The following is a 12,556-nucleotide window of genomic DNA, read 5'->3' as shown; positions in this document are numbered from 1 at the left end:
CAATGTGACATGATGTTAATGCCAACGTGATTTTGAACGAGTTCAAAGTATTTGTTTATATATATATAAAAAGTTGTCATCGACAATTCCTCAGGCCTTGCGCAACCGACAAGGCCTTGCACAGGGCCTGAAATATCAAGCCCTGCGCAGAACCTGAAACATCATATCTTTCATCTCTATTTTTTCTTCCGATGGAATAAAAATGACTAGTAGATCTACAACGACTACTCGGCTAGTAAATTCATATAACGATTAGTTAATAGCTATTTTAATTCGTGCAGATTTAGTTGAATATATTTGGTCACAATATAATAACAATTTTTAAAAATATTGTATTTTAAATTTATACATGTGTAATTTTTGCATATGTTGTACTCCTTCCTTTCAAATTTATAATAATATTTTAATTTACTTAAATATATTAATATTATTATTTATTTTAATTTTAAATAAATATATTTTAATTTTATGTAAATAATATTATTATTGATGTAAATACAATTGAAATTATCTTTATTTAGTATATAATAAGAATAAAGATGAATGAACAACGAGACCCACATATAATAAAAATTAATATTAAAACGAATGTAAAAAAAATTGAATGTGTTAATATCTAATGCATGTGACATAAGACTTACACTTTTTAATAAGATGATGAATGTTATAACACCCATTCTCATGCATATGGAAAGTCTTCATGGCAAGCAATGGAAAACACGAAAAGATTTATTAAATCTTGAAATATTTTACATGTAAAAATTTAAATGGCTGATATAAAGATAAACGAATATCATAATTATACTGAATTTTTGTGACCATTGACTAAAAGGTAAAATAATAATGATGATGAGCAAAACCATTAATGAAAGTAGCCATTAATAAAAAGCAAGAAAAAAGAAAACCCCATAAATAAAGCTCCATTTTATACCATTTATCAATCCATATGTATATACAACGATAGCTCATATTCTGTCAATTCCAAAGATAGTTGAAAAATATCCATCTCAAGAATAATCACTTGTTGAAATACCACAATCATCACCTTACACTAGATTGACAGCCAACATAACACTCTTACGTGCAATTTTCATGAAGTGGTTAGCAGCCAGAGGAGTTGAGCAACTTCGGATTTTGATAAATAGTAGAAACTCTACATTTAAAAAAATAATAATTAAGGAACATGTAAGAAATCATGCTAGCGAATAAGTTTTGTAACAAAAATGATCTCACCAGGATGATAAATGTGAGCAATGACAAATGGTTTTACAATGTAAAGACGAAAAAGAAAAATGAGGCCTCACCTTTCTGTGAAGATCATTTAGCCTCCAATTTCAGAAAAAGTTCGGTTTACCTTTCTGTAATTCACCTATAGACAGCCAACGAAAAGAGGAACGATCACAAATCTTGATCAACTTATATGAAGGATAGTGAAAGCTGTCTTTTAGACAGTTTATAAACATGAGTGATATACCATTTAGAGCATTAGCTGGAAATGGTTCTCATATTTCTGTACTTATGAATTATACTAAAGATAGATGCATAATTGAATCACAATAATTGTTTTGGCAGAATATAATCAACGTACCAGTTGTTAGTTATCCCAAGAATCAGTTTCAGTAGATGCAACAGATTCATTTCTAGGCTCAAATCGACAAATGCAGTCATATATATTCCCATTAAAAACCTTTTCAGCCAGTCTCTGATTCTTCACCATTGCAAGCTGAAATAAGACAAGCATACATATAAAGTCTGCTTCTAAATAGTGCTTGTATTTGACATATAGCTAAGATTAAGGAAGGCATTCAAGAGAATGGAAAGAAATCCGACTCTAGCTAGTGGTTCTCAGACAACCTTAAAGGCTCATCAAATGATTGCCACTACATGTAAATAAATGCTCGAGAATAATTATCGAAGTGATCCAATAGGTTAGGATCTGGTTGCTTAGATCATCAATTAGTGGCTCAAACCAATCAGTGTTGGTATGATGATGTGGGTCACAATTTATTAATCACCACCTCTTTGAATATGATATGCGGACCACTAGGTGCAGTTGTCATTGATTTAATATCCTCAGTTGTCAAATTACCCCTTCACGATATTGACATAGTCTTTCGGGTTAAGATGTCGACGCAATCTTTCGGGTAGAATTACATATTCGGATAAGAGTATTAAAGTCAAGACAAGGGTTGGAACCTCTCTTTAAGATAATATTGCCTTGCACCTTAGGTGCTTACGGTTAATTGGCAATTATCTTTCGACTCAAAATAGGAACACTCTAAACTTCATGCCTTAGATCCCTCTAGAGAAGAGAGAAAGAGAACTCAAGAAAAGATTGCAAATAGAGAATTGAGTGTTTTAAACAAGAAGATTAAGGTCTGCTTTGGAAGGGACAAAGGGACAAAGGGACAAAGGGCTTCTTTCAAGGGATGAAATGACATTAATTTAGGGGTGTGTGCTTTTTTTTTTTAAATTCCTTTAATTTTAATTGATTTAATTAAGGATAAATACAAATCTGAGCATTGTTCGGCACAGACCCAAAGGTCGCATCTGATGGCTAATGTGGCAAGAGGAGACTAATCAATCTCGCATGCATGGACAAACAACGAGCAACATAAATCGATTTATAGTGGTCTACTCATGAAATAGCCATCTATATTCCTATTCGACCAATTGGTTATGAAAACCAATTTCCAATAGTAGAACCATTAATTTTCATATTGACAACAACTCAATCTCGCTCAATCTATTGCCAAGTGACTAATGATGTTATCTAGTTGTCTTAGATTAAAAAAATCAGGCACTCTTAGTTGATTCCCTAGTTTGACATGTATTACTTTTCTGTCTTCTTAAACAGAAAAAGCAACTAAGAATGGAAAAAATCCAAAGTTAACTCTAACAGATACCTTCAGTGCATCACATTTGAAACGAGCATTCAAATTAGTATGGATTGCTCGGCCCATGCCTTCTAGAATTACCTGCAAAGCAATTAAACCAAACAAATGAGCTCATTAGATATAGTCTTTCTAGGAAACAAGATATGCTGACATAGCATTCAATATAAATATTCAATTCCACACCAAGTCTGCATCTTTTGCATCAGCTGCAAGCTCTGAGCTGACTTGTCGTAAGTCAATGCAAGGGCTTCCACATCCATTCTCAGCAATCATTAGTGAAACTGAAGGAGATTGGTTCTTCAATCCTTTTTCTTGTATGCTTACCATCGCATCCACTAGCAACCCTCCAGCTTCTGCAGCTCTTCTAATGGTATCACAATGCTGTAGAGTTTTTGACAATATTGTTCATGTTAAAAAATAAATAAGAAATGTCATTTTTTCTCCATTCTTCTGGAAATGGTGAACAAGAGAGGGAAACCCAACAACATATCAGTTTGATAAGGAAGTGGCTAATGATAGATATGCCCATCTAGTTAACACCAACCTTTGCAGCTTCAGCCACAATCTCAGGAAGTTCATTCGCAGTAATATCATTTAAAGCGGGCAAGGAATTTGCAACCAGAACAACCTGGAGAGGAGAATAAATTGTCACGTGAAATGTTTGCTAATGTTTTGTTCTTCGATTGCAAGAAAAGAACCCATGCCTCTAGCAAATGACTAGTTACGACACAAAATTCAGCATAGAACTTCTTGAATTAAAGTTTAGATAACTCTGCAGAAAAAATTTCTTGTACTTCAGGGCACCTGTAGTATACAGTCGTCTGTCAATTCAGCTCTTTGTTTGGCATGACTCGTGCAAAATTGGTAAAAAAAATTTAAATTTTATAGTTTTTATTCTCAGCTTGTTGAAATAATTTTTTTAAAAAATAAAAATCTGTCTGCTGAAACTAAAAATAGAAAATCAAATTATGAGAATTTTTATAAAATTATCCTCATGCATTCCTCAAGCGTTTGGCTACCAATGATGATTGGAATATTAACTAAAAAGACATGTTTGACTTACCATAGTTTGAGACTGGTGAATTGTCATAGAAGATGAAAATAAATATCTACGTGATAATATGTACGTAGATTATGAGTTTATTGACTTATCACCTACATCCCTAGGGCGTAGCACAGTTGGAGGTGCATGGTCTTATGGCCGAGAGGTCCAAAGTTCGATCCTCGGGGTGTTACGGCCTGGGGTTAACGTCTCTGCTATGTGTACCTGCATTTACCTCCCTCCATATCCTTGGGACCGGTTCTAGGGGGACCGCTGACTCTGAGTTTATTGACTTATAGCAAAACGTCTATTTGGATGTTTTATAATGTAGAAATAATTTTGTTAATTTTATCAAGTAGATTTGACTAATCATCAAAATAGCCTTTTCAATTTCAGGTATTATTGTAATTATAATAATTACAAAATACAGAAAAAGATAATCTAATGAAAATTCTCACAATTTTGACTCTGTTTTCAGTTTCAATAGATCAGTTTTTATATTGTTCTAACAATTATTTTCTACAAAATAAGTACAGAAATTGAAAAATCTGAAAATTTTCACAAGTAAAAAAACAAACTTAGTGTTCTTGTCACTGATGTGCTAGCCTGTTTTGGGTATTGAAAAGAAACCCAAATACACCATCGCAGCAGTGCCTTACTAAAGAAAGTAAAAAAAATCCCGGATATTTGTAAAAATACTAATAGAAAAAATAGAAACGAAATAACTAAGAGATGCTAATATTAGTAAATAAACTGCAATAAGCACATAGACATGCAAAACTTTTTCTTATGTAGATATACTTCTAACTTACCTCAGTCCCACGTCGGAGAAGTTCTCGTGCTAATGGAAGCATCCCGAGAACAATATCAGCACCAGAGTTATCAACAAAGAGCAATGCTCTTTTGTATGGATTGGGTTTCTCATCCCCAGAACCAAGCATTCTTTTCTTGAAAATATCGAAGTCATCCACCTGAAGGAAGAACAATTCTGTTTAAAGTTCAATTGGATGTGAAATAAATTCATAGATTGACTGAAAAGTGTGAAATACCCGCCATGGACGTTGCATCTTTTTGCGGCTCATCCTATATATTTCAATAATTGTTCCCTTGTGATAAAGGTCAACACATGCACGAGATCCCCAATCAAAGATATTTGCAGCAAGAACACCTTCTATAAGAGCAAGCAATCTATCTTCCTAGTAAACAGCAAGGGAAAAATATCCAACTTGTCAGTTCAATATAACACAGGTAGTGATTGTTAATCCACCAAGTGACTAACAACCTTTATCTCTTATAATTGTATCCATGAAACATTTAAAAATGTTGTTCCTTTCACAGGAGCTTTCTTACAAGAAATCTCAAAAGAAAATCATGTCCCAGTAATAATTGTACATGGTAAAGGTCAAGTGACATTGTAAATCAAATTTACAACGAAGTAGCCAGTCAACAAATATACACCTAGGTACAAAATCATAGTAGTACAAACGCCAAAGTCAAGAAGTGCACTGTGAGAAAAGCAGAATAATAAATTAAGTCCACATAGCTGGTATCCTAGCATGATGATAGTATTCAATCTTTTCACTCCCACCACAAACACACCACAAAAAATAAAATATAGGTAAACTGGACTAGCTCGTACCAACAAGTGCACCAATTAGCATTGAAAACCAGTCGACTGTTAACCATTAAATTCATTACTAGAATCAGTATTTTAAACCTCATTCCCAATGTTAAGCCTTTGCCAAGATTCCAACTTCTTTAGAACTCAGCAGAAGCTAGACATAGATCATCACTAAAGAAGCAGATTGACTGATAAACCATCATGGAGCTGTTAAGGATCCGGATGCAGAAATGGACAATTATAAATAGGAAAAAGGAGAGAAGAGGAGCTGTTAGTATTTAGTGGTGAAGGAGAACAGGCAGTCAGGTGGGCAAGGAGTTGCTTGAACCCAGCGTTGAAGCTGGTTAATTTGGTGATTTTGTTGAAGAGTATGAGAGATCAATAGTGCACCATCAAGCGCCCACAGATCTCATGGCTATGATTTCCGTGTCCATTGTGTAGAGGAGGTTAGATGACGACAAGCAAGAGTCTAATTCTGGATCTGGCTTTGGCATTGATATGGGTGTAGAAGGCAAGAGGTGGCAACCTGGATGGAGGAGAATAGAGAGATTTTTATTTTTGAAACATTATAAATAAAAAAGGACAGCCACTGCACAAAGCTCCCAATAATGTGGGGTCCCGGGAAAGAGTTAGACCACATTGGGTCTATTGTAGACAACCTTATCTTGCATTTTTACAAGAGACTATTTCCATGACCCAAACCCATAACTTCAAGGTCATATGACAACAACTTTACAGTTGAGCCAAGGCTCCCCTTCACATTATAAATACCTCATTTAAATATTAGAATTATACAAATAAGACAATCACATTACATACAAGTTTACAATAAAGATACTCAAGAGTGTTGAGTACTACTTTAGAATCTTTAGAGGCATTAGGTAATGCAATTCATAAAAAGTATGAAACAGTGTCATCAAAGCAACGAGGACACAAATCAGTTGGTGATAAGCAATTTTTTGCAAGAGACTTGTCTCAAAGCGAGGGATTGAAATACCGTTCCGTACCGGGTGGCACGGACGGTGTTTATCGTTCTAACACGGGGAGCAAAACCGACACTGCATGTGTGACAATTTCGCGTGCATCACGTGACAAAAGGAATCGAGTATGTGTGTCGCGTGACAGAAGGAATCGTGATAGACTGTCGATCGATTAATAAAAAAATGTTATATAAAGTAGGGAGGCAACGACAAAGGCAACTGCGAGCGAGTAGCAGAGAGGCAGTAGCAAGCGACGGGGAGACGGCAGCAAGAACAAGAATCACTCTCCGAACGAGTATGATTTCAATTTGAGTTAAAAGCAAGCGGAGGCATCCCGGAGGCGTACTAGGTCATGAAGATGTCGCGGGATGTTTCTAGCGCCGTTGGAAGCGTCACAAGCGTTCCGGAGGAGCCTCCGACCACATTTTGCAAAAGCCCAACGTGTCTCGAAGGCGTCCCAGACTCATCCAACCACTCTTAGAAAAAGTACTGTGTCCTGGAGGTGTCGCAGGCGCCGCCGGAGGCATCACAGGACTCCTCCAGCGTTGTCAGGCTCACGCGATATCGTTCCTATTCCTGTTACGATCGAAAATTAAACCTATGATTTAATTAATTCATTCCCAACTTAAATGTGATATTCCGAATAGGCTTTCATAAATCCTAATTAAATTATCCCAATAAAATATATTTAAAATTGAAAAAATAATAAAAAATTTTATTAATTGATATTCTGAAATTTTTTTTACTGTTTTAAATTTTTTTTAAAAATTATAAAAAATTCTAATAAATCATATTTATATTATGATAATTTTGTATTTATTTTATTGTGTTTGTTTAATTGATATTCTGATATTTTTTTACTATTTTAAATATATATTATTTAAATTAATAATTAATTAAATGAATAAAGAGTTAATTTATATAATTATTATATATAAAGTAGCATCTTTGTGTTAATTTATATACTATTATAGATAGTAAACTTTTTTTTTGTTTTAGAATCAATTTGAACTTTGGATCCAATATTAACATATTTAGTTTTTTACTTTTAAGATTTTTGCTTCCTAAACATATGAAACATATATTTTTGTCTTAGAATATCTCTACCTAATCTGCCTAGGAAATATTAGTTGTTCTTTATTTCAGAAGTCTTAAAAGATATGTAGTTAAGTTTATGATTCCTAATAAAACACTTATAATCTTGTGCACTTTTGATCATTCTAAATTGAGAAAGTTGAATTAATATTCTTAGGAGATTGTTTTAAGTTTACTTTATAAAAATGTGTTATAGAAGATCGCTTTGAAGTTGCTCTTTATATACTTAATTTGTAAGTTTACAATGATAACGACATTCTTGACGTTATAAATGATTACCCAGAAATGTGTATTATTCTTAATTTTTTATAATACATAATATTGACAGCAAAAGAATAATCTTATGATCGAGCTTGGAGACACGCACGTTGATTAGAGAATCGATTCCATTGGCAATGTTTGCATTGCGATATGATTGGACATGGCGGTGGGGTCACACGCATAAAACATCTTGTTGGTGGATATCCGGATGTTTCTAATTGTCCAAAAGTTTCTCACGAAGTTCGTAATGCAATAAAAGAGGAACTTGATGGCTAAAAAGCATTAAAGCATAAACAACAACATGAACTTGTTGATAGCCGAAGCTCTAAAGAACCAATCTATGATGAATTTGAAGGTCATGGTGAAATTTCAAATGACGAAGATCTTTTAGCAGCTCTAAGTGCCTCTCGAACTCAATATAAATATGAACAAAATATGCAACATAGAAGTGGCTCAACTGGTGCTAGTGGAAGTGGCTCAAACTGCAACAACATTGGGAATAAGTGCAAGTATTCATATTACTTCAACACAAGGTATCGGTCATTTTTATTCCTTATGGGACGAAAACGTGCAGTTGATATTGCTGATATTGGTCCATTGACATTCTAAGACCAAGCTAGCAAATAGACTAGGATTGATAATGCGCATATAAAAAAGAAGAAATCAATGTCAAAGTATTGCTAAATTTTACATTTTAATCATATTCCCCCAAATGCAACAAACAACCCATATTACCGTAGTATGGTATCCAACATCCAAAAATATAGTCCTAGTATTCAAATTGCATATGAAATCATCGGTCCACATTTAGATGAACAAGTGGAGGAGATCAAGACTTGGATCATATCATGCAAGAAGCAATGAAGCTTATATGCGGTTACATTGATGTGTGATTGCTGGACAGGACCTACACGGATGAGCATTATCAACTTTCTACTATGCTGTAATAGAAAAGTGATATTTCGTAAATATATTGATGCAACTACAGACTATCATGATACACCCTACACATATCATTTAATGGATAGTATAGTTCAAGAGATAGGTGCAGAAGATATAGTGTTGATGATTATAGATAATAGTGCCAACTTTAAGAGAACAGGAGAGTTATTGGAGAAAAACTATCAAACATTATTTTGGGCATTATGTGTAGCACACTGTATCGATTTGATAATGGCAGATATTAGTACACTCGATATAGTGAAGAAGATAGTGAAAAAAATATCAATCTTTAACAAAATTCCTCTATACTTATCATTGGGTTCATGGATTAATGAGGAAATTTATTGATAGGGAGATTCTACGACCAAGAGCGACTACGTCTGTCACTCATTTTCTCCTGTTAAAATCGTTGAATCAGAAAAAAAAAGCAGATTGAAGGTCATGTTCTCTTCCGAGGATTGGGAAGTCTCTTGATATTCTAACACGACCAAAGGTAAGGTGCAAAAGATTGTTATATCGGTTAAATTTCGGAACTATATCGCAGATATTCTTATAGCAGTAGAACCCTTGTACGTTGTTCTACATAAAGTTGATATGGACAAGAAGCTGCAAATGGGGCAATGTTTACCGCCTAATTCATGATGCAAAAGCGGAAAGTAAAAGACGTCTACAATCGCCAACCAAGTATCAAGATTACATTGATATAATCACTACAAGATATGACAACCAAATGGGAAAATATATTCATTTGGCAAGTATGTATTTTTTAATGATAAAGAATTTTTAATATTGTTATTAATAATTATATAAGTTTAATTATTATAGGTTATTATCACAATCCGGCATATCGATACCGTTATAATCTTGATACAAATGATAATTTATTAGTGACCCTCGGAAATATAATATCAAGACTACAAACAAATAGAGAATCAATTGTTGTGACTATTAATGAAAGTTGATTATTTCAAGAGGCATATGATTCTTCTAGTGATCCATTGTCATGGGATATAAATACAGGTAAATATAGTAAAAATTATTACATAATTATTGTCGATAAATATAACTATTATTTTAATTTTGTTCTCATTTATCTTGTGGTTATAATTGGAGGATCGGCTCCAAATTTGAAAAAGATGGTATGAATTCTCTGATAGACATCTTCAAATAGTTGTGAAAGAAATTTGTCAACTTTCTCCCTCATTCATACAAAAGTACGAAATCATCTTTCTTATCATTGCTTGGAGAATATGGTCTACGTTCATTATAATATGTATCTTTAACTAAGAGCAATAACAGAAAGAAGGAAGAACAAGTCTGGTGATGTAGACCCATTTGATATTGGATTTGTCCAACTTGAGAATGATCTAATGATGGATTGGTAGAGCGTTGTTGAGGCTAAGAATCCATTACTTGATGAAGCAGTAGACCCACCACGACCATCTAAATTTCTTACTCAACAAATAGAAAAAATACAAGCTAGAGGAGATATCGGTGAGGAAGAAGATTATGATGAAGCTTTTAATCAAGAATTTCGATTTTCTGGATCTCAATCTAGACTTTCTCAAACATCTCAACCCCAAACCCAACCAAATTCTATAGATAAAGGCAAAAACAAAGACAAAGCTCTTGCAATTTTTACTAAAAAGAAAGAAAAAGGTAAACCTCCTACTTTTACACGAAGGGGTCAATTGAGAATTAGTGAAAATCCACTCGATGCAATTAATGAGCAAGAACATGATGACAATGATGAAACATCATCACCTTCTAACACTGTAGTCTGACGAGAAGTTCGAAATAATGATAATGATGTAAATAGCAATGCAAGTACTAACTGATGGCATGGTGATGCATCTAGTAGTAAAAATTATGTTCCTCCTACTCCAGCACTAGAGCCATGGAGATGTGAGACAGATTACACACATGCAATTCAAGATTATAATCATGGAGCTAGAACTATTCAATATCAACATTGATAGGGTGACAAACAAAAGAAAGCTTATAATTATCAAAATATGAGGGAGTGTTTAGATGAGATTGATTCTGGTAGAAGTTCATCATACTCTCAACCTTCTTATTATAACTTTGATGCATCATATGGTGATCCATCGTACTAAAGCTTGGGGGCGTATGTTTATCCTTATCCTGTGCCTCTACCCATTCTAATTTTAGTGGTGTCATTTCAAATCCAACTTCTAGTGATGAATCGAGACACGTTGATAGACATGTGGAGAAATCAATATCAATATTGCATGTCATGGGATGATTATTTAATCTGGGCGTTGGATAACTATGAGTTGATCTAAGAAGAACCAATGCTTCCATCTAATTCACATCATTCCTTTTGGTATTAATAAGGTAACATATTATGATGTATCAATTTTAATTCAAGTTATTGATAGATCAATTTCTTTAAAGAAAACTATATTTAATTATTTTTTCTAACAATATTAAGTTATTCAATAATTGAGAACTTATATAAAATCAATATATAGTTATTTTAAAATTATACACAATAAACATATTTATCTAATAATTACTATATATAAATAAAAAAATACTGAAACTGTGATACGATATTGAAACTGTATCGCTCTGGTTTGGACCGAAATCTAGGCACGAGTTGAGATTTTAAACATTGCTCAAAACCATAAGGTGAGGAGAAATTTAACAAAAAGCAATTTTATTCCTACACTATCTTTATCCAATTTCATCGTGTTTAAATGATTTTGTCTGTGGGAAGAAAAGAGCATTTCATATACCTCATTCATACTGTCAAGTTCCATAAGAAGGTCAGGTAAAACAGCAAGAGAAGCCTCATTTTCCCTAGGGAGAAAAAAAAATCAAAGAATAAGCAAATACTGATCCTCCAACAAAAAAGCACAAAGACTTTTTAACACAATATTGAAAAGAACAAACAAATTTTAGAATACAGTGATTTCATTATTAACCAAAAATGAAAGGGTAAAAACGTGGCATCTAGATAATCTACAAATGTAGCCAAAGAATTCATGGAAAATATTAAACCAACAAAAATAACCATCTAATAACAATATGAGATTATAATAAGTGCACAAGCAAATTGCAACAATTATGCAAGACAAAAAAATTTCTAGTGCAGATGAATGACTTACAATATATAAGTGCATCTAGAAGCTACAAACACGCTACAAGTAGGGATATGAATGACTAATTTTGATGGAGATCCAGAAGGTCCTTAGTGGCAGACTTGATAATACAGATCATGAATGAATTCAAATTTTAAATTTTGAATTTTTGAATTGTTTGGTATAGTTTGAATTGTTTGGTAATTAGTTTTTTAGGTAGTCAATTATTGGGAATTAATTCATTTACCAAATTGTTTGTTATTTCCCAGTTTATTTAGACTATAGCCTATCAAAGTGGCAGTGTGTCTACGTATTGATAAGCTTTCGATTAATAAAAAATTCCAGCTTTAATCTTTGTGAGGTTTATCTTTTATCTATGCCCGATAGCTATCCCCATGCTTCAACAAATCCATTTCAATCTTATATGTATTTTGAGGGTTCAATTTGATGTTGCATCAATTGGTGTCAGACTCAAATTCCTATTCAATTTGATAATTCTTTCTTTTTTATCAGCGTGCAATCCATCCATTCATTTGCCACGTCCAACATCAATCCATTCAGAACCCCTGTCACAAAATCCCTTCTAGTATCTTCCAGTGCCACCATCACCT

General features: G+C 33.4%; 1 protein-coding gene across 1 annotated transcript; it reads right to left on the bottom strand.

Annotated features, from left to right (window-relative positions):
- Positions 1-909: 909 nt before the first annotated feature.
- LOC121991180 (pantothenate kinase 2-like) lies at positions 910-12,551 on the bottom strand. Its single transcript, XM_042545198.1, has 10 exons — positions 12,493-12,551; positions 11,601-11,664; positions 4,989-5,135; positions 4,752-4,910; positions 3,442-3,525; positions 3,081-3,278; positions 2,907-2,978; positions 1,589-1,723; positions 1,305-1,369; positions 910-1,153 (listed from the first exon to the last, which is right to left on the bottom strand). The coding sequence occupies exons 1-8, from the start codon at positions 12,549-12,551 to the stop codon at positions 1,595-1,597; spliced, it is 912 nt and encodes a 303-aa protein (XP_042401132.1). The 3' UTR covers positions 910-1,153; positions 1,305-1,369; positions 1,589-1,594.
- Positions 12,552-12,556: the final 5 nt, after the last annotated feature.

Source organism: Zingiber officinale, chromosome 6B (genome assembly GCF_018446385.1).
Source record: "Zingiber officinale cultivar Zhangliang chromosome 6B, Zo_v1.1, whole genome shotgun sequence".
Classification (NCBI taxonomy): domain Eukaryota; kingdom Viridiplantae; phylum Streptophyta; class Magnoliopsida; order Zingiberales; family Zingiberaceae; genus Zingiber; species Zingiber officinale.
The sequence above is the reverse complement of the archived record's forward strand: the minus strand, read 5'-3'. Positions and strand labels throughout refer to the sequence as shown.